We start from the raw sequence: 27,792 nt of genomic DNA on the forward strand, positions 1-27,792 counted from the left end.
CAGCTGCTTACTACTCGTTGGACCGAACGGCATTAGAACAGAGAGAGGTGCCATCTTGTGAGACCTGGGTGTGGCCTGAAATCACGACAGCGACAGCTAGGCCAGCTCTCCCTCTTTGTGGCGCAGCTGAAGCCAGGGGCAAAGAACATGGTTTGAGTGACCCATGGAGGACGCTTCTGGCTCAGCCACCTCAGCACCATAGCCCTTGCCTACACCTAGGACAGTAACCCTTGCCACACGTGGTAGGCAGCCATGAGGGGGCTCCGAGGACCCCTGCATCCGGATTTTCACTCAGTGTATTCTCCTCTTGAGTGTGAGCTGGATCTGGTCACTTGCATCTAATGGGGAGAATATGGCAGAAGTGATAAGATATCCCATCTGAGATTAAGTTATAAAATAATGTCACTCCCACCTTGCTCACTCTTTCTGGCTCTTCCTGCTTCCTCTCCCTGATGAAGCCAGCTGCCATGTTGTGAGCTACTCCATGGAAAGGCCCATCTGGTGAGCAACTAAGAGTGGCCTCTGGTCAACAGCCAGTGAGGAAGGGTTCCCTGCCAACAGCCACATGGCTGACCTTGGAAGTGGAGCCTCCCCCAGTCAAGCCTTCCGATGACTGCAGCCCAGCTGACACCTCAAGTGTGGCCTTGTGAGAGCCCCTGAGGTAGCGGGCTCAGCTAAGCTGCACCCCAACTCCTGACTCTCAGATTGTGTGGTGGACACAATGTTGTTTGACCACCGCCTTCTGGAGGAATCTGTCTCACAGCACTAGATAACCAATACACCATACGGGGTTGTGTAGCCCAAAGGGGCAGGGGGAAGGCTTGGCAGCCCAGGTGGGGCCACGGTTTCCCCAAGTGTCAGTGGCAACATGCAGACGCAGCCCCAGCAATAACTCACAGAGGACTCTCGTTTTTATTTATTCATTTTAGAAAATACAAAAGTCTGACATGGTACAATAATCTCATCAAAAGAAAACAGAACATGCAGAGGAGGGGCTGGATTTCTTCCCTGGCCCCTGCCCTCTCAGAAAGGCACAAATACGTGAGGCTTGGGTTTGGGGGGCCTCCTGACCTGAAACCAATCTGCTGCTCAGAAGGCCGGGCCCCTCTGTGAACAGGAAGAGGGACCCTTTCCTCACCCCCACACTTGGGGGTATGGGTTGAACAAATCGAGGCCCCGGGGAAGTATGGGGTTGAGGCCGAGTGCGGATCATTCTGGGTCCAGGTCAGCACCCTGTGGAGGACCAGTCACTCCAACCAGAACGTGGTGGCTGAATAATCCCGGAGGTGGTACGTCTGGACACAGGGTCATTGCCACCCCCATGCTTGCTCTGGGGGCCTCGGGTTGAAAAGACAGGCTGGACTCAAGCTGGAGCATTCCAGATGCTCATCACAGCACTCTTCAAGATGGGGACACCTGTGCCCTCCAAGTCTTCCCCTTGGTAAGAGGGGCCAGTCCTGCTGTGAAGTGTGGGGTCGGTAGTATGGGATGGAGGTGTTTGTATTACAAGTGGCTTCTGCCCCTCATTCTGCGGCGGGAAAAAGCAAATAATCTCACCGGCCTGAGCCACTGACAGCTGTCCTTCTTTCCCAGTTAACCGGGGCTGAGTTTTCTCTGTAATTTTGGGAAAGGAAGAGTGGGAAGGGTGGGTTGAGAAACCATAAAGGCCCGGATGTGTTAGCCGCCACCTAGAGCGGGACAAACTGGAAGTGAGAGAGTTTGGAATATTCACTTTTTCCTTCTTAAAAAAGACCTAACATTTGTAATGGTTTAACAAAATTATTATAATTTCTTTTAAATAACCCACAGACACCCATGACGCTTCCAAATTTACAGAACAAAAAAGCATTCGAGAACTTGGTAGAAAACGATTTGTAGCTGGTTCCTCCCAGGAGCTGGCCCCCGATGGTGGGCTCAGTTCACCTCCAGAACCTCGGTCTCCGGGAGGCCGAACTTGGTCTTGTGCTTGTCGAAGAGCTTCACCAGGGCCTCCATGTACATGGCGTGGTACAGGTCTATGTCCTGCTGGGTTGGGTGCTCCAGCTTGGGGATGGTGATGGGCTCACCCACTGCAGGGATGGGGCAGAGGCCTCTGGTTAGTCAGCGCACTCGGCCCACCCTCCCTGAGCGTCCGCCATGATGCTGATGGCAGCGGCCCTGTGCTTCGTGCCAACCATGTGCCAGGAGCCGTGCTCAATGTGCTCCATCCCAGGCTGTCCCCCTGACAGGTGAGGAGGGCCCTGGGCATGGAAGGGACTGGCCCCAGGGCCCCCGGCCACTAAGCAGCGGGTGGGATCGACCCCGGCTGCACCCACTGCACTCGACCGGAAGCTTCTGAGAGCTGTGGGAGCAAGTAATGGCTTCGCACTTGCCCCGCATGTTGCCTCCTTGAGCCTCAGCCCCTCACCTGTCCCACGGGATCCTCCCTCCCAGGGCTCTGCTGAGGAATGGGACATCACGCGGCAGGCGAGGAAGGAGGGGCGCAACAGGCATACATCCGTGCATTGCTTTATTTCCTGCACCTCCACACCCAACTCATCCCGAGCCCTGGCAAAGACATTTTGGAAATTTCTCCCCAGTGCTCGCCCTTTCCTTCCATCGCCATGGCCATTCCCTCGGTCCCCAGCAGCTGCCAGAGAGGCCTCTGCATGGGTCTTGGGGCTTCCGTTTTGACCCTTTTAGCAGCCCCAAGAATCACTTCAAAGGGCAGTGCTGAACCTCTCCTCCCCCCAATCCTCAAGCAGCGCTCCATTCTTAAGGTGAAGCGCAAACTCATTCACACTGCCCCCAGGAGCCTGTCCCCCGCCAGCCACACCTGCACCTGGAAATGGCCCTGCTGCCTCAGAGCGAGCAGGCCTGGTATAGGATTTGCGTGTGACGAGAGCAGAGTGAGTCTGGGTCTGGGACCTAAGATGCAGGAAGTTAGTCTTTGTAAAAATACGAAGCAAAACACCTGACCCTGATAACTCGAAGTATCTACGTGAGCTTTGACCCCGAAAGTCCGTGGCTGGTGGCCTACACACTTCTGTGCGATCTCTGGCTTGTGAACCACACACGCGCACACACACCCAGAACAACACAGCTGAGGGACAAGCGCAGCCAGTTTGTTGCTATATTCTCAGAGGCCTATGCTCCAGTCGTGTTGATGTTTTTCTTTCTGTTCCTCAACACTCTACACACTTTTGCTGTGGGAAGTCCACTCAGGCTCGTGTTTCTGACAAATCTCTCCTCCTCCTCTCTTTTGCTAGATGATTCCTATTCAGCTAGAGGTATGAGAGTCACCTCTTCCCTGGGGTCCACTATTACCCCCCCCCCCAGAGCACCCTGCACATTCCCCTCACGCCCCCTCCCAGGCTTTGCCTGACAGACTGGTCCTTCCCTCATTGACTCCGGGGCTCTGCACACACAGACTGCCGAGTCTGGTTTTCTCACCTGGCACTGCTTGGCTCACAGTAATGGAACTAATTCCCCGCCGCCCACTCCCCACCCCCACTAGCCATTCCTATCAGTGCCCAAACATGTCCCCATCACAAGGTTTAGAGCGCGGACATCAGGACCGCATAGCCCGGATGTGAATCCTAACTCCGCCACAAGCCAGCAGTGGGGCACCCCAAGCTCAGCGGCTGCGGGCGGGGGAGCTCACCAACGGTGGTGATGGGCTTGGAGTAGGGCACCAGCCCCCACGTGTCGGAGGAGAAGAGGCCTCGGCCATGGAAGATGCACGGGGCAAAGCCAATGTACTTCTGGAACTTCTTCTGGACCCATCGGCCCCAGGAGCCCTCCTCAAAGATCACCTGCTTGTATACTTCATTCTCCCCGAAGGAGTAGGTGGGAACCAGGTCAGCTCTGGAAGGGAGAAGCCAGGGTCCGTCACACCCTAACTGCTGGCCTCTCCCTCTCCCAGCAGCATGATGTGTTTTCGCCTGAGGCCGCACAGTCCCACGCAAGCCTGGCCTCTCCGCCGCCTGCAAGGGCCCAGGGAGCACAGGCTGCATTTCTGCTCCACTCAGACACTCGGGCTACGTTTGGACGACCTTGGTCTGCAGCTCTGGCCTCCAACCTCCCCTCTCCCAGAGGATGGCAAACTGTCATCTAGGCTTTCCTGGGGCCGGGGCCTTGCCTCCGGGAGCCAAGGAGTTGCTCTGTTGGGGCCAAAGTTTCAGAGGGCTGTGTGTGCAGTGCACACTGGTGTGTGTGTATGTGTGTGTGTGTGTGTGTGTGTGTGCACCTGTGTGTGTGGAGGGGGCACTTACCCGTGGCGTAGGGCCAGTTTTACAAAGCCCTTGCGATTACGCAAGGTGACCGCGTTCTTGCCAGGCATGGAGCTCAGGGACTCGGCTGCGCCCCCCACTACGATGATGATGGCATTGCCACTCCCATTCTTTGAAAGCAAGTAGTCTATGGTGTCCCTGTTCACAGGGCAGATGCCTAGTAGGGAGAAGGACAGAGAGTCAGGGCTGCCCATAAATGCACCCCCTACCCCTGTGTATAGCCAGGCCTAAACAGAGAGAACTGGACTTGGGCTCCAGACCTAACCCAGCCTCTGGAAGTTATATGGCCCTGCCTAAGCTATTTGTTTTTCTGAGCCTCGGCTTGCTTATCTGTAAAATGGGTATAATGATATGAGGTTGTTGAGGGAACTCGTTCATTTGGCAAACATTCCCTGAGGTCCTAACTCTGCCAGGCTGTTGCTAGGTGCTGGGGTTCCCAGTGAATCAGGGTGGCAGGGGGTCACAGGCAGGTGGGTAAGGACAGAGCCATTGACAGTGACTCGGTTGTGCAAAGGGCAGCCCAAGGGCTGCGGGTGCCCAGAAAAGGGGTCGGAGAAGGCTTCCCAGGGAAGATGTTATCCAAGCTAAATCCTGAAGACCATATGGACAGCTCTCCTGCTCAGACCTGGTCCGCCATGCCTGGGGCACGCTGCCATCTCTCCGCACAGGACCAGCCCCTGGGACACAGTGTGTTGGCCTCCATTCCCTCTATCACCTCGCTCAGCGGCCAGGCCTGGGCAACAGAGCCCAGCAGGGGCAGGCCGAGGGGAGCTCTCACCTCCTGACATCAGGTACTCCCTCAGCACTGGCATCCGGAAGTTGCCGGCCAGCGTGGCCAGGTAGGGCCTTATGCCCGGGAACTTCTTGCTCACTTCTGTGGCCTCTGTGCTGAAATTGCAGAAGGCACCAAGGCCCATGATGCCGTGGGGGTGGTATCCAAAGATGTAGTTCCTAGTGGTCACCAGGTTGTGTGTCTTCACCAGCTGCAGGGAAAAACTCGGGTCATGCCAGCAGAGGGGTACTGGGACACGCCCAGGAGATGGGGGAAGGACCCAGGGCGCTCTCCCCCATGCGACTCTGCACAACTGTCCTGAGACTCGTGGCAACTGCCATTGAGACTGTGAGTCCCCGGGAGGGGAGTGGGAAACTTTCCCTCTCATTCCCTTACTTCTCCAGTGAAACGCACCAGGTCCTCTCATCTACACCCTGCCAGCCTCCTGCCTGCCCTCCTCCTGGGCCCGTTCTCCTCATCCAGCCCCTGCCACTCTCAGAGAAAGAGGGGTGTCCAGTTTGGGTCAAGGTAAAGTCCATGTCCCTTAGTTTGGCCGGAGAAGGGACAGTGCAGCTGGCCTGAACGGAAACTCCCTTCCAGGCAGCCAGGCTCAGCTCGTGCTCTATTGCAGGGAGGACAGGGAAGCAACAGCCCTGTGCCAGCCCTAGCAGGGGCAGGGGGCCAGCCAGGCAGCTGACCTGTGGTACTACCAACAAAGCTGTCCTGGGGTTGGTGGCTGGGAGGGTGGGGTGGAGGGTGCAAAGTTGCCCTAGACTTTGAGGCACCTGCCAGAACTATATGGAACATGGTAGGGGTGGGGGGTGCTGAGAGCAATGGAGAGCAAGACCATTTTGTTCAGAAACATCACTTCTTTTCTGATTAGAAAAATAATGAATAATCATGGAATATTTTTAAAATATAGGAAAGTAAAAAGATAATCCAAAGCTCCTGTCCTACCTCCATCCTGATAAACCACTCTGACATGTCGAGCTCTTTTGCTACTCAAATATACACGTGCTCTTTAAAAACCCCAAAATTAAGGGCACATGGTCAATATCGATTTTACATAATTTTCTTTTTAAAAAAATATTTATTTATTTATTTATTTGACAGAGAGAGAGAGCAAGCATAAGCAGGGGGAGCAGCCAAGGGAGAGGGAGAAGCAGGCTTCTCACCGAGCAGGGAGCCTGACACGAGGCTCGAATCCCAGGACCCCGGAATCATAACCTGAGCCGAAGGCAGACGCTTCACTGACTGCGCCACCCAGGCGCCCCTCATTTTTACATAATTTTCTACCAAGCCTATCATAACTATTTTTCCTTTCACAACCCCTGAGTCACATGTCTTTCCTGGCTGATTATCCTGTCCCATAGCTATGCTGTGTGTAATAGAATTATAATCAAACTCCGAAAGATGGATCTTTAAAAACCTTCCAAAATGTCCTTCAGAAATAATCCTTCCATAAGTACTTTATTTTTGTCCACATATCTGATTGTTTGACAAACTTCTAGAAATCACAGTTCCCGGGGCCAAGGGTATGAACGTTTTGGTCCTGTGGGCTGCCCTGCCTCTAGAGGGATGCCACTGACAACACCCCCACTTCCCGTCCCTGAAAGTGCCCACGTCCCTGCACTGGTGCCAGCTGGTGGCAGAGCCACGGGCCACTGGCAGAGTGTTCACAGCCTGGGTTTTCCATGACTCCCGAGTTGGGAGCCCCTGGCTGGGGAGAGGACTTGGTGTTCAATTTGGGGGAGGGGGTGCTGGTGGTTGGCCCTGGGAAACTGAAATCTGAACCTTCAGGTGACAGAGGCCCACGGGGGATGGAGCAGATGGTGGCCGGCACCATTCCCAGCGCTATGACTGTGGGGACCTGTGTGAGCCAGACCCCGATTCCACCCCCCGCTGCTCCGGCCTTCCTACTCTTTCCTCCACTTTGCCTTTGGCAAGCACACTAGAGCTGTTCAAACCCCAACCAGGGCTTTGCTGCCCGCTACAGAAATGGAAAACAGCAGGAGCCTAAGCCGTGACTATTGGGAAGGGGGCAGGGGGGAGCGTCTAAGAGGGGGCCCAGCTTTACGTGAGCTTCGCGAGGAGACTGTTCTGAGAGTCCACCTCCCGAACAGCAAGGGTGCCCCCCACACTAGCTCACATAAAGCTGGAACCTGGAGCCGGTTTCCACGCGGGAGGGACGTGTCTAGGTAAGAGACGAGGCAGCCGGCAGCACACTCGTAACCTGCTCCGGAACTGAAGGCAGGGTCTGGGAGCCCAAAGCATGAAATGCGCTGGAAGAGCCCCCATCTAGACCGTTCCTTCGACTGCAAGGTGGAGACGGACGCCTAGAGAAAGGAGCCATCACTTCCCAAAGGTCACAGCCCTGCTACTGACTTGCTTTGGGACCTCAGGACAGTCCCTCTTCTCTGGACCTTAGTAGGACCATCTGGGAAATGAAGCAGATGGACAGATAGACCATTCTAAGCTCAGAGAGTCTTTCCCAGTCTCCTCTCCAGAGATCCTGCCTGTAACTCAGGGCAAGGTGACCCAGGCGCCACCCCTCCTCTTCCAGGTAGCCGGTGGTCCTGGCAGCTGCCGCTAACACGCAAGCCCTCCTGTGCTGGGAGAAGGGATGCTCTACGGGCTTGCTGAGCTGCTCTGGTGGCAGAGAGCTATACAAAGAAGGGAGCGCGGAAGTGTGGGCGGGTGGTTACAGCTAGAGACCATTACATAACCACTGGCAAGAGGCCAGGAGAAGGGGGAGGGCCAGGAGGGCCACACAGAACACCACGGAGCGTCAGCCCTGACATCAGGTCACCAAGGTCAAACCCTCCCCGCACAGAAGAGCAGCGTGAGGCCCTGAGGATCAAGGGCTCGGCCAAAATCACCAGTGGGCAAGAGCAGAGCGCAGGCCGAGGCTCCATGCCCCGGCCGGCCTCAGGCCCAGGTTGGCTTGGGTCCAGGTGCCTAGGGGCCTCCGAGGGCCAGCCCACATGTGCCCTGCAGCTCTAATTCCCAGCTGACTTCTTGGAATAAAGGTGCGAAAACGACACAGAGTTCTGTTTTGGTTCTTTCGGAATTGTGGACGTCAGCGGGGAAGAGCCCCTGCGTGTCCCAGCTCTGGCCAGTGGTCATCAGGTCACCCTGTTTTGGGTGGAGGGGGCTATTGGATTCGAGGATTCTTCCAGAGGGACAGGCTGCTCTGATCACTGTGGCCTGACCCTTGACGTAAGGGTCCCAGCAGAGAGAAGAGTCCACAATCCCTCATACCCACCCATAATTTACCCCTTCTTATCATATGAACAGCTCCATTTTGCAAGTAAGGCTAATGAGGCTTAGCGAGCTTGAGAAAGTGTGCCTGTGGTCCCTTGGGCAGAAAGTGACAAAGTCTAGCAGAATCCGCTGGATGGTGAGCCCACTGAGGGAAACCGGGGCCGACTCTTCCGTGTCCCCGTGCCCAGCACAGAGCCCAGAGCTGTACAGGGAGAAACACCCACTGATCAGTGAATAGAGTGACCGAGCAGGAACTCAACCCAGGTCTCTAACCACAAAGCAGAGGCAGGGAGACCCAGGAAGTGGGGCTCGATCGAATGAGGAAATCCGGGATCGAGTCTCTCCCAGAGAAATAGGCAGTAGGAATTCAGTGGGAAAGAGCCTGGGGCTTGGATTCTAGTACGAACGCCGGCCTGGACTCGCCATGCGGCCTGGACCAGATCGTGCCCGTCTCTGGGACTCTGTTTCCTCACTTCCAGAATGAGAGCCTTAGGTCTGATGATACAGCACTGTTCCGGCCACAGCAGCCTTGAATTCCTTGCAGCCGGAGAGATGGGGGTCAGGGAAAGGGAGGAGCGGGAGCCCTGACCCCAAGGATCCTGGGAAAACTGGCTCAGGCTGTGGCGAGCAGAGCGAGCTTCCTCCCAATGCTGAGTGCAGTGGAGGAATGTAGGGTTAGCCGGCCACCTCCTCTGGGCAGCACGCCAGGATGTCTCAGTCACTGACTCACAGCAGCAACCATACACCACCCTGCACCACGCACACATTCACTCTCACACATGCTGCCTTGGCTCTTCAGACCCCACCGCCTTCTGCTGGGTCACCCCAAGCAGCTAGGGTGTGCCAGTGCTGGGGTGCTCAGTGAGCTGGCCAGACAGGTCTTTCCCCTGCAGGAAAAGCCTTCATGATCCTGGCAGACTTAGCCACAGTCCCCCAGCGCTGCCCACGTGCACCTGGGCCCAGACGGCTCTGCCTTGCCAGCCTGGCTTGTAGACCACTGGCAGGGGGCCAGACAAAGATGAGAAAAAGTCGAGACCAAGCCCTTATCTTGTCAGGACCTGGAGGCTGGCCCCAGAGAAGACAGGTACTTGGAAGACCAGCATGGGGGTCCCAGAGCAGCCAATGGCGGTGCAGCAGGAAGTAAACCCAGAGACGAGCGGAGTCTAAACTTGCTTCATATGGGGAGACTGCGTGCTGGAAGGGATGGTGCCTCTCTTGGGGTCCTACTGGGCTCTTCCTCCAAGCCTGAGGGAAGCTGGAGTCCCCGAGCTTATTTCCTACAGCTCTGCGGCATAGGGAGGCACCACGCTGTGGGGGGAAGGTGGAAGAGTCCAGAATTCTGAGGCAAGGCAGCAAGTGGAATTTCAGCTCAAACTGCTACTAGCTTCATTCAGCTTTACGACTCTCTGACCTTCAGGTTCTTCTTCTGTGAAAAAGGGATACGATGGGCTGGGGGGCGGGGGGGAGGCTGGGGGGCTCAGTCAGTTAAGCAGCTGCCTTCAGCTCAGGTCATGATCCCAACGTTCTGGGATCGAGCCCCACGTGGGGCTCCCTGCTCAGCGGAGAGCCTGCTTCTCCCTCTCCCTCTGCCTGCTGCTCTCCCTACCTGTGCTCTCTCTCTAGCTCCCTGTCAAATAAATAAATAAAATCTTTATTAAAAAAAGGGGGGGATAAAATGAATACCCACCTCACAGGGGACTGTGAGGGTTAATGGGGACTCCTTGAGAAAAGGTGCTGGTTTCTAGAAGGCTCCCAATAAATGGAGATCCTCCTTCTCCACTCTACTTCCTCAACATCTCCCGCACCTCAGGCTTCTTCTCAAACTCAGCTGCCTCCGCGTTCATCCGTTTCCACGCCTCTTTAGTGCTAATCTTTAAGATGGAGTTCTCGGAGCACGTCCTCCAGGAGCCTCCCTGAGCACTTCAGAACTAGGGTCTCACTCCTCTTTCATGGCACGTCTAGTTTCCTGGGCCCTAATTCCCTGGTCATGATCCCCATGGGCCACCTGCAGCTGGCTGGGAGAAGTGATGTTCTATCAGAGTTTCAGAAGGAAAAAAAGGCCCCTCATACCTACTGCTTTAGGTTGTATCCGTGGTTCAGGTCAGATGGACTTGGAACGACCTTAGTATTCTCCTGATAAATCGCTGCCATTTTCAGTTATGCCTTTAATATTCACTGAAAGGCAGACACGCAATGGCCATAATATCTGCTATTATACGCGCTCCTTGTATCACTAAGAATCTCAGTGCCGGAAGCATCTTTTAGATCCAAATGCTAGAACAAGTCATGTTTCCCTAAGAAACTAGCATGCTTCTTCCTTTCCCAAAATAAAAGCCGACAACTATCATGTTTCCCTTTTTGCCTTGGCTGCCAGGAAGCTAAGAGTTGACCATGAAGCTCAACTACCGCAACTTTGTTGACCTCATGGCTCAACTACGAGTAGCCTTTCCCTCAGGCCTTGATTTTTGTTTTTACCTGATACGACACTGTCTGTATCCTGCAATGCCTCAAATCCTGCATGCATCGGGGTAGACTAGGAACAGATATTCCTGGCGGAAGGGGTCCTGTGGTTCAACACAGCATAGGCGGTAACTGCAGCCGGGTGAGTTAAAGCTTGCGCTCGGATCTCCCGCCCGTCCCCACCCTCCCAAGTTAACACCCACAGGTCTTTACCTGGATGGGAAAGTAGTCTCGAAAGTAGCGCCACACAGCCCAGTTTCGGACCCATTGCGACCTCCTGCCACCTTCCAGGGAACAAAATACAGTGTTGGGAAGGAGCGGGAGTGGGGGCGGGTAACATGTGGGCAAAAGGCAGAGAAGACAGACCCAGGGTGAGACCCTGAGTTAGGGGATGGTCACCCTGCCAAGCATCTTCCCCCTCTTCCCACTGGGCCCTTTCCCACCTTTGTTCCCTCACATTAGGCAAACCCTTGGTTGAGTGTGCGCTCCTCTGAGGACCAGGACGGGGCCCTCCGAGGGGCTTTCGACACCCTGGACCCAAAACTGCGCCCTGGCCTAGCTGCCCACTTTTCACATAGCAGGTGCTAAGTAAAAAGGGGCAGCCCCCACACTGAGGAACTTCAGCTCGTGTGGGAGGGAGGGTCCCAAGGGCGAGGGCGTGGGGCAAGGAGGTTGTGCTCCTACCTTTCTGGGGCGTGTTCCAGTCAAACGCCAGCCAGGTGAAGTACAGCACAGCAATGAGCCAGCAGTCGGTGCAGAACGTGTACATGAGAATGGCGCTGCAGGCCACTCCTGGCGGGGAAGCAGAGCGCCGCGGATCAGGCCCGGCCCCCCGGCCCGGGTGGTCTCGGTCTCCTCTCTGGGCCACGGCTCACCAAGTGAGGTGGCTTCAGCCCAGCGGGGGCCGTGGGCAGAGGAGGCCTGCAGCCACAGCCTGGGGAGGCTGAGGCTCACGGGGGCAAGAACCTCATCTCCTAGATTCTGACGGGCGTTCCCGGCGTAGAGGAGCTCGTGGGCTCCATGTGGTCTGGGCAGTAGCACCGGGAAAGCCGTCCTTAGAGCTGTTCTTTCTGGCCCCTCCTTGCACGTTCTCCCCATCCCGGTGCCCACCCCGGTTACTCTGGGTGCAGGGAGGGACTGACCGAGTGCCTCTGCATCTCAGGACTAGGCCTGAGCCACTGTCTCGAGTGTGAGCCAGGGCGACTTCATCCCATTTTGGAGATGAGAACACTGAGGCTCCAGGAGGAGGTAACATGCCCAAGGTCATTCAGCAGGACAGTGGCAGAGCCAGGATTCATAAAGATTTTATTTTATTTATTTGTCAGAGAGGAGGGATGGGGAGAGAGAGAGAGAGCACAAGCAGGGGGAACGGCAGGCAGAGGGAGAAGCAGGCCCCCCGCCAAGCAAGAAGCCCAGTGCGGGACTTGATCCCAGGACCCTAGGATCATGACCTGAGTAGAAGGCAGATGCTTTACCCGACTGAGTCACCCAGGCATCTCGGCAGAGCCAGGGTTGGACCAGTGAATCCATAATCTGCACCAGGTTTTAGAAGTTCACCAAACATGAGAAGGCCCAGACTGCCACCGGAGGGACCTGACAGAGGTGGCTTCCTGCCCCGGAAGGAGGGCCGGCCCCTTCCAACATAAGAGAGCAGCAGGCAGGCCCAGGCCAAAGCCCAGAGCCCATCAGGCCCCCTCGCAAAAACCCCAGCAGGGCCCTCAGAAGACTCCCTGGGGCCGGCTTCGCTGCGGTCACCCCTCTCCGGGTCTTCTGGCCCTAACGTTGACACACCCGGTGCAGCAAGGAAGGCAAGTCCGAGCCGTAGCTGGCTTACCTCAGGGCCGGCGCCCGGAAGCCCTCATCGGGCCTCTATCCTTCTCATTTTTACCCAGCCTTCAAGGTCCAGCTCAGACCAGATCTCTCCAAGTCCCATTCTCCAGTATCCTACTGCCCTTCCACATGGATCTCTCACCTCTGAATTCTCCACACTAGGGGAGGGGGGCACATCTTCTTTGCCCCCGTGGCACTCGGCACAGGGCTGGGGGCAGCGGGTGCTCATGTTGGTAGAAGCGTGACTTCCACCCAGCACCCTCCCCGCTGCTCAGGGAGGGAAGCCCACCCTTGCTGTATGCCCACCCTCTGCTGGGCACTGCTGGGTGCTCCAGGGCTGCCCGGCTCTGGAGCCCACGCTCTCTCTCCTTCCTGCTATGCCGAGCCTCCTCTGGTTTCCCGAGGGACGGGGGAGGGCCAGATGGACTCTCCCTGAGCCCAAGAGCAGGAAAATCGTGGTCCCTTGTCATCCACAACGCAGTCCTGTTCTGCTCCTGAGCTAAACCTCTCCCAAGGCAGCTAAAAATAGTACAACTATCTTGGGAGGGACGGTGAACAGAGAGTGACCAGGCAGCCAGCTTTTCAGGACCAGCTGAGGACTGTGACGTCACAGATGGGGAAGACGAGTCTCTAGGGAAGCATTTGCCTCCTGCAAAACCCCGTTGAACTCCGAAGTACTTGGAGCAGCTTGGTGAGTGGCTATGTCAAAGTTAAGGCCACTTACAAAGTCGCTCACACTGTTGAGCAGTTTGCCTTCGGTCGCCTTTCTTAGGCCTGGGAAAAGGGCCATCCCAGCCCCCTAGATGCCACAGGTATCCAAGCTCCTTCGAGGCCAGGTGGATTCTCCAGGTGGGCCTGGGCAAGGGCCATGCGGTTCAGGCGAGGGTCCGAGCAGCCTGGAAATCTAGCTGCCATCAGACCCCCAACTCTCCCAAGCGGTACAGGGAGCAGAGGGGGCTGAGCCGCAGGCCACTGCCTCAAAGTCTGAGACGTCTGGGAAGGTGGGAATCCCTACCTACCGTCCTCACACTGGTGCTAAGGCAGCCTGGATGGAGGAAGACAGAACCCACTGTGAGTCCAGAGACCATTCTCCAGGTCTGGACTTTCGCAGCCCAGGGGACCTGCTCCGTCTCGCCCCCAGGTGCCCACAGCCCCTCTCTCAGCACGCGCCGGACTCCCTCCTGCACCCACCCCTTGCAGCGCCTGGGCTCCCTGGGAGCTGGAGCTCTGATTCACCTCTCCAGCCCTAGCAGCCGACCCAGGAAAAGTTTATTTAGCAAAAAATGAGCTGAACACACCAAATGGCCTCCTTTCTCAGAGCTTGATCCCTCTCTGAACAAAGGGCTCCCTGCTCCCCCTTGTGGGTCACAGAGCTGCAGCTGTGGCAGCCCCAAGGCGGGCTCCAGGAGGGGTCAACTACCACTTAAAGGCCGTGCAGGCTCCGTGCACGGAAAGCCCAGAGCCACCTTCCCCAGCTTCACCTCCCCACGTCTTGGGGAAGCTGGGGATTCAAAACTCTAGTCACTGAGGCCTGCGAGAAGGGCGGGCCGCGGCGGCTCAGGGGCAGGGAGGTGGCATGACGTGCTCCCAAGAAGCCTCAGCCCTGCAGCTCATGGGCTGCGGCCCCTCCCTGAGCCTCTGTCCCCACAGGGCGTTGGAAGGGTGCGTGACCCGATGTGAAAGGGAACAGAACACACAGCCAAGTGTCCCATCTGGAGATCTATGCACTTGGATACGGAACGAGATGACACCTTAATTTTCACCCCTCTTAGGGAAATTGAGTGTTTCCTCCGTGTACGCGTGCAACAGACCACGCTTGTCGACAGTGACACCGGGACAAAGCAAAGGTGTTTTCATATCACTTTTAGAGCAGGGGCAGAGATCTTAAAAACTCATCTGTTCTCCGAAATGATTAAGAATTAGAGCAACGATTACATCTGCCACTAGCTCTTTTTATTTCGTGCAATAATAAAGAAGCGCACGTGTTACTGTATGCCTAACCTGACTCCTTAATGCGTAGACATTTTACGCTTCAGTATCGTTGCTTTTCTTTGAAACCCATGTACTTTGCGTGACACATTTAAAAACACTGAGAAAGGTTTACTGCCTTTACCAGAACACCAGAGGGGTCCACTGCACAAAAACGGTAGAGTCCGTCTGTTCAGAGGTAGGCCCGTGGGGCCGCAGCAGCCCTTGCAACACCAGAGGAGCCTCTGCCAGATGTGGGAGGGAGCGGGGAGGAGCGGCTGGGGCTGCTCAGAGCAATAATTAGCAGCGGCTCAGCGGACCTGCCCATGGAGCAGGCTGGGCTCCCACCTACACAGGGCGTTGGGAAGATGCTGGGCCGGTTTCTGGGCTATGCTGGACTGGATCGATCGCTAAACCTACAACTTGAGGCCAGTCCCTGTTGCAGACTGCCTGGGCCGGGGTTCTAGCAGCTCCCCGGCAGCCAACCTAGGACAGGGATGGTGGCGGCTTCTTGGTACAAACGGGAACTAAGGGGTGGGGGTGCAGCAGACTGCACAGGGCTCTGGGGAGGCTGTAGTCCATGCGGTCTTGTCCTGCTCCCACTACGTCCTCCTCATTCTGGGTAAAGCTCTGCCCCCTCCGGGCCCTCTACTCTAGGACCCTAAGAAGTGGCCACATGGAGGCTGGGGTGGAGGTTTGAGCCCCGAGGGAGCCAGTTTAATTTGCTCTGCTCCCCAGACCAGTGTTAGCTCATTAAGGCCCTAGATCTCTATAAGAATCTGATGGTAATTGCCCTTCACCCCAGAAAAAGGTGCATGTATTCTCACATATAATTTTTCACCTAATTTTGGGGGTTCACGACCCTCTCCCTAAAACCTACTCTCGGGCCTAAAGGTGAAAACTGGTTGTTTTAGACCAGGTCCACTCATTCTGAGCTCTCCAATAAGGCGGACTCCCTGGCGAGTGCTCTGGGCTCCCACCCAAATCCCAACTATGTCACTCCAGGAGCTTCATGGTCTCAGAGAGTCACTGAAGCTCTGTAGGTTTCCTCGTCCTCACCTGTGAAGTGGGAAGTCAAGGCAAGGCCCATCAGGTGCCTGGGGCAGCGTGGGGGCCTGATACACAGCACCCCTGTCCCATCCCTCTGCCCTGCTAAGGAAGGCTGGGGCAGCATGGAACTGCCCTGGAAATGTGGTCTCGGGGGCCCGCGTGCCACCTGGAAGGATGGAGGCCCAGCACAGACGGGGTAACTTCTGATAATCCCATCAGCCCGGACAACCCTAAAGAGTGCTGTGCCCAGCAGGACTCTCCCACAGGCACCGGAACATGCTCCGTGATGCCCTCTGCTCGGAGGTGCTGGGAGGCCACTCACGATACTGAGAACACCGGGGTCGGGGAAGAAGCAAGGCTGCTAGGAGAGCAGGGGCTGGCCCTCGTGTGGGCCCTTTTCCTCCTCCCAGACAATCCGCCATGGCCTGATCCTAGTCGGGGGCGAGGGTGGGGGGCAAGCCAGGGAATGAGAGCACCAAGCTGGCCCTGCAGAAGGAGCCAAAGGTCTGGCGGGGGAGGGGTGGAGAGAGAGAAAGGGAGGAAGCTTTTAATGGGCCAGGGGGAGCAGCTGGGGACTGTGTCCAGCAGAGGGTGCCGACAGCTGGGAGCGGGGGCTGAGGGCGTGTCCCAACATCGGCTCCCATGTAACGGGGGCCCACCGTGACCAGGCCCTGCGCTGCACGCTCTCATCCCTCATCTTCAAGTCCCACAAAGGCCCTGTGAAGAAGTCAGTATTCTCCCCACAGCTGAAATGAGGAAATGAACTTCCAGAGAGCCCCAGCTCACAGAGCTTGTCTGTGGTACGGTCAGGACTCAAGCCGGCACCACACCCCACTAAGACAAAGCAACACACCTCCTGGGAAATGGTTGCTGGTCGGCAGGGGAGCATGTGGGAAAAGCACAGGCTCTGCGGGTTCTGTAGACCGGGATTCAAATCCGTGTGACTTGGGCCAAGTTACTTATCTTATGTGAGAGTTGGGTTCCCTATCCTGAAATGGGAAGAGTACCACCACCTCCCACGGCATCCCATGGAGTCCTCATGCGTGCCTAGGGCTAGAGCCCCTGATCGGGCCCCCGAAAGCTAGCTAAGTAGCAGGGTGCTCTCACCCATCACCCCTGCAGAGCAGAGCTCCTGCTCTGAGCTCTGCCAGGGAGGACCCTGTCTGCCCCCACCCTGTAAGCCCCGGCTTACCAAGCACAAGGAAGGACAGGACCCATTGTAGCACTGAGATCATCTGCAGCTGCTTTTCCACCTTGGACCTATTGAGCCAAGTGATGGAGAAGAGGTCCTGGAGGGCGGAGAGGATGCTGGAGCCAGTGCCTGCAGCAGAGGGGAGACGTCAGCCCGTTGCCACACTGCCCTCCAGCCTCAGAGCCCCCAACAGCAACCCACCTCCGCAGACACCTTCCTAGATGTGAGAGGGGCAAGGCCGCAACATCAGCCTGACCCTAGCAGCTCCCCGGTTCAAATCGTGGCCCTGCCGCCCAGCATCTTTGTAATTCTGGGCTGTTCACAGGCTTCCCGGTGCCCAGCTTCTACACTGGGAATGGTGTTGCCCTCACGGGGTCATTCTGGAGACCAAACAGAGTATCCAAAGAGGCTGAGGTGGGGAGAAGCTCTCCATAATTGCCAGTTCTCTTCCCTCCCCTCCAGCCCAATCAGACTCCTGTCCTTATCCTTTAACTGGATCTAGTACAAATATTTATTCTTTACTTTCTGTGCCTGTGAGGCCAAGGACAGAGGTTCAATATCCAATTTGCAATGTTGTTTTTTTTTTTTCCTCCAAGTGTACTTTGAGTACCCCAATCCCTGTCCCTTCTCATCCCCAGGACCCCTTTTGAGCCTTCTTGTCCCCACCCCCACCCCCACCCCCATTACCATCTTTAGAGGGATTTACACTTTCAGCTTCATCTCAGGGCCCAGAGCTTGGGGCCCAGAAAGGAATCAGGTGGGAGCTTATGCCTCCTCAGAGGACCAGTGGCCAGTGAGCTTCGGGAAGCCTGGGATAGTGAGGGCCGCAATTAGGTTTGCTACCAAGCAGCCGCCAAGCCTAGAAGCTAGGACAAGACGTGGCCACTTAATCGGCTCTTTGGTTGTGCCCCCCGGATGATGTCCTGGACTCCAGTGGCTGGTAGGCAGTGGGACCAGAAAGCCTGGTGATGGCAGGAGAGGCAGCACTGGGGAAGAGCACGGCGAGATTCCTAATCCGTAGCCCGCTCCTTCCAGCGGCTGGACCAAAGGAAGTGGGCCGCTTCCAAGCCCTATGCCTGCTGAGCCCCAACGGTATGCCCTTCGCTCTACACAGCCTCAGCGAGCGCCTGCCGAATGCTGCTCAAACATTCCTTCACGCCCGCCACTCTGCAAGGCCCAAGGACTGAGTCACAACATTGTCCTTGAGGGTCTCATGACCTTTCATCCTGGCCTACTGCTGGGAGAGGGGGTTAGGGGCTTACACTCAAGCCTTTGCATTTCTCTCCAATCTGGAGAGCAACAAGGTCACAGCAGAGTTTAGAAAGGGACAGAAACCTCTTCCGCTGAAAGCTGACTTTTAGGAGACACACAGAAAACACCAGACCTCAAGGCAGACACACCAGTCCTGTGTCCCATCCCTGGTCCGGTGGATCGGAGGAAGGCGGCATGGTCTAGCAGAAGAGCCAGACGCCAGCGGAACCTCGGTTCCACTCACTAGGTGACCCCAGGCAAGCCTGCAAGGGCTCCCTGCCGTGTCCCCAGGGCACGGCACCCATGGGCGCTCAGGGGTGTCTGCTACTCCGCGGCGTAACTGGGAGGAAGTGAACTCACGGAAGCCAGTGAGGCTGGGCCGTAGCGGCACGGCAGAGGTTTTGGCGTAACTGCTCCGTGGCCCTCTAAATAAAATCCTCCCACCACAGGCCCTTCCCACCTCCACACCTTCCCAAAGGCCACACTGGGGCCTGAGCCCCCCCGGGGTCATCTGGTAGGGCCCAACGGGAGCGTCAGATGACTGAGGAGCACTGACTTGCCAGGCTTACCCAGGCAGCAGGAGGTAGAGCCAGGGCTAAAGCCCAGGATTCCCGCTCCCTGCTCAGGGCACCTCCCTTTCCCCCACAGCAGGTGCCAAGCACAGAGGGCTCTTGTCCGTGGGACACAGCAGGTCTGAGGCAGGGTGTGCTCAGGGACCGGTAAACCTGTCTAGAAATGGGGGAAAGGCCTGTGTAGGGACATGGCAGAGAGAAGTGAGGCCCAAGTGCAGGCCTGAACCCCCGATCCTAGGGCTGGCCTCCCAAGTCATGGCTTTGCCGCTGGCTCTGCCTCCTGAGCTGTGCTGGATGAAGTGAGGCAGGAGCCATGCAGCTCAGGGGCGGCAAGTCCCTGCTTCGGGTCTGGGACAGACCACGTGTGCTGGCTGGAGAGAAGAAGAGAATGGACCCCAGCACCTTCCTATTCAAAGAGGGATCTGGCATGATCCCAGGGTCCTGGGATGGAGCCCCATATCGGGCTCTCTGCTCAGCGGGGAGCCTGCTTCTCCCTCTTCCTCTGCTGGCCGTTCCCCCTGCTTGTGCACGCGCGCGCACTCTCTCTCTCTCGTCAAATAAATAAATAAAATCTTTTAAAAAACAAACAAAGTGGGACCTGGTAGCTGTTTAGAAATGCAGGATCTGGGGCTCCAGCCTTGATCTACCAAATCGAAATCTGCATTTTAACGAGATCCTCAGCCAAAGTCTCCTGTAGAGCCAGTCGGGGGCAGGGAAGGAGCTAGGGGCAGGAGCTGGGGACCTGGACCTTCTGCTAGGCAGGGACTAAAAGGCAATGGAGGGGAGGGCATCAGACACTGCTTCACGCGGCCAATCCCCACAGCGGCCAGGAACCCCGAGGCCGGCAGCTTGAGGAGCGCTTAAGGAAGGGGCTCGCTGTCTAGCCCTTGCGCTGGGTCAGGGCCGGCCAACTGGTTCCACTCCCCATACGGAGTTCTTCTGCTTGGGGAGGGGCCGCACAGTAACTCCACGCTGGGGGCGTTATCTCCCATCCAAACCACTGAAAAGACATTCTTGCTAATGCCTAAGCCAAATCCACCTGCCAAGCTTATTAGCAGCATCTCGCATTTGGACAAGGTCAGAACACAGAAAGGTGTGCGACCCTCCCCCTATTGACCAGGTGGGAAGAAGGGGCCTAAGGGACTTGCACCAGCCCCATGGCAAGCAGCCAGAGCCGGGCTTTTTCTGTGCTGCCCAGCCTGTTCTCACCCTGCCTTATTCCAGCCACCACCCCTAGCCCACTCTACAAAAAAGTAGGAAACGCCAAGTCCACTGAGGTGTTTCTGTGGAAGTCAGAGTGAAAGGCTGCCTAGAGGGGAGCCCAGGGGGAAACTGCCACTCTGCGTTCCTCAGGCCTGGCCCACTCGGCTGCCTCCGGGCCAGACCATCCCAACCTGCCTGACTGCAGAGCCCAGCCCTGGAGCTGGCCTGTCCGTGACGCTGAACCCCAGCCCCAGGGGAAGCCCCGTATGGATCTGAGAGATGTCAAGTCATGGCTCTTCGGCCCAGAAAACCCCTCCTTGCTGTGCCCACCTGACGAGACCCTGACAATGAGATGAGGCAGCTCATCCTTTAAAACCCAGAAAGGGTAAGCCTTTGGAGAGAGGCCGTCATTCTTTCTCCGGGATTATAAACTCTAAAGCCCGTGCAAACCTGCAACTGTCAGAAGCCATCCCATCTGCTCACGGAGAGACCCTGTCTGGAATGAAGTCAGGAGAAGCCCACAGAGGGGCGCCTGGGTGGCACAGCGGTTAAGCGTCTGCCTTCGACTCAGGGCGTGATCCCGGCATTATGGGATCGAGCCCCACATCAGGCTCCTCTGCTATGAGCCTGCTTCTTCCTCTCCCACTCCCCCTGCTTGTGTTCCCTCTCTCGCTGGCTGTCTCTATCTCTGTCAAATAAATAAAAATAAAAAATCGAAAAAAAAAAAAAAAAGGAGAGGCCCACAGAACAGGGAACTAGGGAGAGAAAAGAAGACCCCTCTGGGTCCCACAGCCCCTCAGCTGTGCCAGCTGCTGACTGCACATCCGCTCTCCCACAATGGAGCCGGGCCCGGGTGTGATTCACATCTGGGTCTCCGGTGGCCTGCCAGGGCCTGGCCCAGAGCAAACACTGAGAAGGTTTGCTGAGCGAGTGGAAGAGCAGGTCTCCGTTCTGGCTGTTCCTCAGGCCCCCCAGCTCCCTCTCTTCACAGCTAGGTGACGGCTGTGCTTCCCGCACGGCCCACACAGCACTTTCTCGGGCACTCGGATTCCTTACTAGGCCCGTGAGCTTGGCACCGTCACTCTCATTTTGATGGTGATAAAAAAGTGACAGGGCCAAAGTCACTCAGCCGGAGAGAGTTGGACTCAATTCAGGCTCAAAGTCTAGGCTTTGATTCTGTTCCCAGGCCGCAGGCTGCCCCCGCCCCCAAGTTCCTTCTCTCTTCTCCCCACAACAAAGTAGGGGGAAGCTGGGAGGGGCTAGGCCAGGAGCAGGCATCTCTTGGAGTTAGGTGAAGTGGCAGCACGCCTCGAGGTTTCGGTCCCAGTTCTGCCACCGACACCTGTGTGACTTTGGCCACGTCACTTTACCTCTCTGGGCTTTGGTTCCCCATCTATACCAGGAGGGTGGCGAGAATGAACTCTACAATCTCTTCGACTGCTGGACTCTGGTGTCCACCCTGCTGGGGACACGCCCTAGAGGCTCACCCTTTGGCCACAGCCCCGGTACGGTTGCCCAACCGATGGGAAGTGAGGTTCAGCTGGGTACCCGCTGGTCACAGCCACCCTGACCACCCAGCTGTCAGCACCTCCTCCGCCCAGGCTGTGACAGAAGCAGGTGTGGATGCCAGTGCTGCAATCAGATGCCACACTTGTCCCCAATCTCGGGTGGGGCCTCAGCATCTCGCCACGTCTAGTCTGCTCCCACACCACCCTCTCCCGGCCTCCCTCGGCGCAGAGCCCCCTCCATGCCCTCTCAGCTCCCGTCCCACTGGCCACCCCCTCTGCCAGGGTCTCCCCGGTGCCAGGGCTCATACCGACGCATCTATATGCCCAGAGCCCCGCACAGGGCCCAGCGAGAGCAGGTGCTCAGAGAGGATCACGCATGAACAGACAGACCCGTGAACCACAGAGGCCGTGGGAGGCCTGGGTGTCCGAGTCAGATAAGGCGGCCTGGCAGGAAGGCCCCTGGCACCCTCACTGAGGACTTGGTCGGGGTCGTGGAGGGAGCCTCTCTCGCCCTCCCTGAGCGTGAGTTTCCCACTGTGATGGGAACAGTACCCACGACCTACACGGCTTTTTTTCATGGAGGGAGACAAGACAGGCCACAGAGTCACTTCACTAGCCCTGTGGAAAAATGTCCCCAGCAGCTCATTCAAGCGGCTGCTCCCAGGCTAGAACTGTCTAGCTCACCATTCACTTTACACAGCTCACGGACTTCTAGATTCATGGAGGCCAGAGAGAGTGGAGCTGCCAGAGAAGCCCAGAGCACTTCTCTGATCCCCCAGAAAGGAAGCCCCCCCATCCATCTGGGGCCTCAGTGTCCCACAACACTCCCTGGGAAGGCAGACAAGGCAGGGATGGGCAACCCCATTTCACAGAGATGGAAACTGAGGTGAGGTGAAGCCAAAGGAGGTTAAGCCCGTCGCTTGAGGTCAGGGTACCAGGGAGCTAGGACTCAAGGCTGGAATTTGGGCTCTGCGTCCCTCATCATTCCCGTGATGCCAAGCTATTGGGCTGGTCCCCACTAGGCAAGCCAGCGCACACCCAGACTTTGGGAACACACCCCTGCCTAAGGGCGGGCTGCCTTCTTGGCCCCAAACCATGCCCCAAGTCTACCAGGGACATCCTCCCACGCGCTGGCTGTGCGAGGGGTGGAGGCACCTGCGAGCCCCTACAAGGACGGCTGCTGCCGCAGGGCTAAGCCAGCCTGTTGCCCTGGGGCCGACCACCCCTCAGTCCCAGAGCTTAGGCTGGTGTGGCAGTGGGAAGGGCTGTGTGAACACCTTCTTGCCCAACATCTGATAGCAGAGTGACCAGGGAGGCCACACCCGGGTGATGAAACCAGGGTTTCCTGGGCTTCCTCTTCCACACGCCCGACGGGGGCAGGCTCTGAGCCCTAATCCCCTTAATCTGAGGAAGGCCCCTCGGCCAGCTCTGCCCCCACATGGCTCTGTGACCTGAGGGAAGTCACCCAGCCTCCCTGAGCCTCGGTGTCCTCATCTGTAAAATGAGGACAATCATCCCCACCTCACAGGGTTGCTGGGACAATGAAATAAAGAAAAAAAAAATGCGTGCAAGGCACATTCAGCGTTTGTTAGGTGATCAGATGGTAGTCACTGCCATTGCTTCAGCCACAGACCGCAGTGGCAAGGGGCAGGAGAAGTGAGCAAACACCAAGTTTGTCAGGATGTGTGTGTGATGAGACGAGGGGCCAGAGCGAGGGTGCTGGCAGGGGAGGCTCCGAGGGGGCGGCGAGGCCTCAGCAGGGCCTTGATGACAAGATCTGGGAGGTGAGGGGAAGGAAAGCAGGTGCTATGACTGGGGGCAGCTGGGGGAATAAAGGCTCGGAGGCAGTTATAAAGGGCCGGTCTAACGACCCGGGAATGGGGGTTCACGTTTACCAAAAATGAAAGCTGAAAATAGAGAAGCTGGAAAGGACCTGATGAGCCAAAAGTGGCCTCCTGGAGAAGGTAGGCGGGGACAGAGACCAGGCTTGAAGCCTGAGGCACTTACTAAGTGCCGAGGAAACAGCAGTGAACACAGCAGATAAAGTCTCACCTATTCGGGGCTTGAATCCTGCTCGGGAGAGAGAAAGCCCCTACACGTAAACGTGCAATGTAATGCCAGATGAGAGCTCAGAAAAAAAATAATTTAGGGCGATGAACTAGAGAGGGGGCAGGAGAATCCTCTGACCTGTGGAGAGGAGGCTCTGAGCGAGGCCGGCCTCCCTGAGGAGGCAGGAGCACACATGAACGGCCATAGGTCATGCCGCGGGATGGCCCCCGCTGCTTCCTCCACTCGCCTTCGCTGCCAGCACCTGGGGAGGGGGCATGCCAGCCAGGAAAAGGTACAGAAGACAGGAGGCTAGGCATCAGGAGACCCTGGCCTCTAACCGGCAGGAAGTGTAGCCTTGGTGAGTCACTTCCTGTGCAAGCCTCAGTTTCCTCATCTGTGCAGTAGAGCTAATACCCACCTCGCCAGATTCTTGTGAGACTTAGATGATGTGTGGGCAAGAGCTTCATAAAAAGTAAAGAGTTGCATGAACGCTAGGTAATTATCCAGGGAGCCTCGGCTTCCTCTCCTGTCTGATGGGCGTAACAACCCCTGCACCACCCGGAAGCAGAGGGGTTGGCATCAGCATACCTGGGATTGAAACCCTGGCTCTGACTCTGGCCTACTGTGAGACCCTGAGAGCCACTTCCCTGTCTGACACTCAGTGTCCTCCTAAGTCATAATCCGGGATTGTGGTGAGGAATCTAAACGACGTATAAAAAGGGACAAGGAGTGCCTGGCCCATGTGACAGAGCACTAGGAAGAGGCCAGTGAGGTCACAGAGAAGTCCCAGGGGCTTCCTGAGGACGGAAGTCATCTTGCTCATGTCCTCAGCCCCCAGGGTGTCACACCTGGGCCCACCTGGACCCAAGCTCTGCCCTCAGACAACAGCTGCCTAGTGGACAGTGAGGAAGTCGCCCGAACTACTCCAAAGGCCTGGGTACAAGTCTGCATAGAGGCAGGGAGATGGACATACTGACCCTGGCAGACCCTTCTAGCCCCAGGGAGGTCCAGAAAACTAGGCCAAGGACCTGACAGGGGCCACTTCTTCAAGGCCAGAGGCGAGTTCTCTTCTGTGGCTGCCCACGGGCACCTTTCAGCAGGAATCACACGTGTGGTGACGGAAAGGCTAGTGAAGACTCCGCGGGGAAATGCCTCCGGATTTTAGAGTCCCCATCCGTGCCTGGGCCCCTGGAAACCTCGCACACAGAGCACCTCAGCACCTGCTCCGTCAGATACTCCTTCCTTCCAGGAAGACTGTCCGCCCTCCTGGCCCTGCCAGCCGTCCCCCCAGCTAGAGTCCCGTCACCTTCAGCTCCCGTCTGGTCAGCTCGTGCTTGGTGGACACCTGCCGGGCCCTGAGCGCTGACACCTCAGAGGCTCTCCTCAGGCTTCCTGGCCGACCATTCCTCGGGGAAGCCCACCTCACCCCTACACTCAGCGTTTCTCATTATAGGCAACAGTATGCACTTGTTTGCACGGACCGCATCTCCTTCATCTGGGTCCCTGTGCCCAGCATGGGGTCAGGCACAGAGCAGGGGTTCGGTCAAGTGTCTACTGAATGACTGGATGCTGAGGGGACTGCAGTGAACAGACAGGGTCCGGACACCACAGAGATAGGCCCAGTCCACAGCTGACTGACCGGGGCCACGACAGATGGTCAAACGGAGCTTTCTGGGAAATCAGGAGGGACGGGTCTCCTCCAGCTAGACAGGCTGGGGTTAAAGGTAAGGGCAACGGTGGAAGACTCCAGAGTGAGGGAGAGAAGGATGGAGCCCAAACACTGCCATTCATTCCACAAGCGCTTTCTAAGTACCCTTTCCACGTCAGGCTAGGTGCTGCAGACCTAGGGCGGCAGCTGCCAGACCCCACTTCTCGTCTGCCTCTTGGGCACCTGCTGGAGGCCGAGCTCTGCCTCTTGGCAGCACTCCCCAGCTATGGCTGGGGAGGCAGGGCTGTGAACAATTAGGCCCAGAGGGTAAGTCAGGGCTGGGGAATCTAGGGGGGGCCCCCAACCCGATCTGGAGGATGTTCTCACAGATGCCTTCCTGGAGGAAGTGATGGGTCAGGTGAGGTGAAAATGATGAGCAAGGGTTAGCCAGGCTGACAGGAGAGAGGGCCAGGGGCAGGACCCCAGGTGCTGGAGTCCTGCGTGGCATTTGCAAAGGCCTGGAAGGAAGAGAGAGCGCACACTGGAGGAATGAACTGCAAGTAGTTCGGCCAGGCTGGAGCATGGCAACTGTGTGAGCGGGGGAGTCCAGTGGAGAAAGCGGCTAGGGAGCCATGAAGGACTGGGAATGTCAGGCCAAGGCGTCCTGGGCTCCATCCCAGAGGCCGAGAACGCTGCTGCCCACCCCTCCCATTCCCTTCACCAGCTGCAGATGGGGCCCCCGGGGCCCCTTGGCCATTGGCCACAAGCCGGCCATTCACCTGGTCCCAACGCACTGGTGAGTTCTTTCCTGGAAAGACCAACAGTCTCCCCTTCGAGGGGTAGGTGTCCTTAAAGCAGGGCCAGTTGGGACATCTGACCCGAAGGGGAAGCCAACACACAGCCGTGGTGGGCACGGGCACGCTGGCTGTGAAGCTCCTGGCTTGGCCGTCAGGACGCTGTGGAGCCTCAGTAGATCCCTGCCTGGTCCTCAGGGCTTCCTGTGTGGGATCTTAGCAGGGAGCTAGGCGTCCTCGGTATCCACAGAGAGGCTGGGACCCTGGGGCTCCCCCTTCCCTCTGTAGGTCTCAGACTCCTGAACCCTGGAGGTGATTGCTGAGGACCCCAGTGGCCCACTTTCCCCACCCCCACATGCTGGCACATTAAAAAAATAGCTATTGAAGTAGGAGGGGTTGCCATGGCAACACCACCAGCTTGTAGGTATGTCACCGAGGAGTTTCCAAATAGGCCCCTACCACAATCCATGAGCAAGTGTGGGGAGCTAGGCTCTTCTGCGGCACACACCTGGGCCCCACGCAGGACATGAGCCCATTTTCACAAGGACAAGCAGAGAACGGGAATGAGGAAGAGGTTGGGCCCCAGGCTCCCACAGCAGTGAGGGGCAGGACTGGAATCCCATTTCTGCAGCAGAGCTGGAATGAACCTGAGAGGACCGGCTCTTCCGGCTCTCCTCACTGTACAGATGAGGAGGCTGGCATCCCGGGAGGGCAGGGTCTTGCCAAGGCTACATGGGAAGCAGATGCAGAGTTAGGCTCCTGGCCCTTTACTCGGGACTCTTAAATCTGCTCCAATAATAAAAGGAATTCGTGCTTCCTGCGTCTGTCAATTTGCCCAAAGGGTTTGTGGGATCGGCTCCCTTGGGTCCGCACCATAACCTGGGCAGCTACTCCTACCATGCTTTTGCCCGTTTCACAAACGAGGAGACTGACAGTCAGGAAGGCACAGTGGTTTCCTGAGGTTACAGAGCGGTTTGGGGGCCGCACAGGGGCTGGACAGACCCGAGACCTGACTCCTAGCCCCAGGCCCTCCGCTCTGCCAGCAGCAGCTCCATACCCGGGAGACCCCAGAAGTGGTGGACACCGAGCAGCTCTGAGTGCACCTTTCCCAGGAGCCCTCAGATCTTCCCCCCAGGTGGTTCTAGGTGAGCCACCCGGGGCCTGGAGACGGCATGCTCTGTCTCCCTTGTCTCTGCCTCTCGGCACACTAGGGCCCCAGCCCACGTTCACCGCTCGGGGGTCCTGCAGTCAAACTGCCCGTCCCACCCAAATCTCATGCCTCTGCTTGATGCTCTTCCCTGTACCTGAATGTTCTCACCTGCCTTGCTAACACCTATTCGTCTTTCAATATCCAGAAAGCCTTCCCTGACCCCAACCGAGATGATTGAGCTGCCCCGGCCTCACCTTCAGGCCTCCGCGGCTCCCCTTGCTTCCTTCCCTGTGCGGTGTGCACGGTCATCCTGCGTCCATCCCCCTCGAGGGCAGGGACCAGGGCGGATGGACCCAGGGGCAGTACAGAGCCTGACACACAGCGGTGCTCCGGCAGCAAACCGGAGGGCCCACACCCCACGTCCCCACCACGGCAAGGCCTTCCTGGGTGCACTCGAGCGGCACTAGTTTACAAAGCACTTTCCATTCATGGTCACTCAAGGCCTCACACTCTTGAGAGTCTGAGATTTCTGATCCGATTTTCCATACGGGGGAGTGAGATCCCCAGAGGCTAAGGGAGCCATCCAGCCACGTCCCAGAGGGAAGGCAGGGCTGGCATCCTGGCTCTCTGGCTTCTAAAGCTCTGGAAGTGATGACGGGGACCAGGGAGAGCCCAGCTCGCCCCACTTGGCACTCTGCCCTGGAGCCAGCTCCTCAGCAGACTGAGGGTGTCTCCGCAGCAGGAAACGGCTGCAGCCCCCGCGGCCAGCACAAGCAGGCACAGAGAAGGCCTGAGGAAGGACTGAGGAGT

The 27,792-nt window shown here is 57.3% G+C and overlaps 1 protein-coding gene across 1 annotated transcript in view; it reads right to left on the reverse strand.

Moving 5' to 3' along the window:
- Window positions 1-893: 893 nt before the first annotated feature.
- DGAT2 (diacylglycerol O-acyltransferase 2) overlaps window positions 894-27,792 on the reverse strand; it is a 31,198-nt gene continuing 4,299 nt past the window's right edge. The window contains exons 2-8 of the mRNA XM_026518126.4: window positions 16,808-16,936; window positions 11,452-11,559; window positions 10,981-11,051; window positions 5,050-5,254; window positions 4,254-4,428; window positions 3,644-3,846; window positions 894-2,069 (exon numbers count right to left, since the gene is read on the reverse strand). Coding sequence (XP_026373911.1) covers window positions 1,915-2,069; window positions 3,644-3,846; window positions 4,254-4,428; window positions 5,050-5,254; window positions 10,981-11,051; window positions 11,452-11,559; window positions 16,808-16,936 — 1,046 coding nt within the window. The 3' untranslated portion in view covers window positions 894-1,914. The remainder of the gene's footprint in view (window positions 2,070-3,643; window positions 3,847-4,253; window positions 4,429-5,049; window positions 5,255-10,980; window positions 11,052-11,451; window positions 11,560-16,807; window positions 16,937-27,792) is intronic.

Source organism: Ursus arctos, unplaced genomic scaffold (assembly GCF_023065955.2).
Source record: "Ursus arctos isolate Adak ecotype North America unplaced genomic scaffold, UrsArc2.0 scaffold_22, whole genome shotgun sequence".
Taxonomy (NCBI): Eukaryota; Metazoa; Chordata; class Mammalia; order Carnivora; family Ursidae; genus Ursus; species Ursus arctos.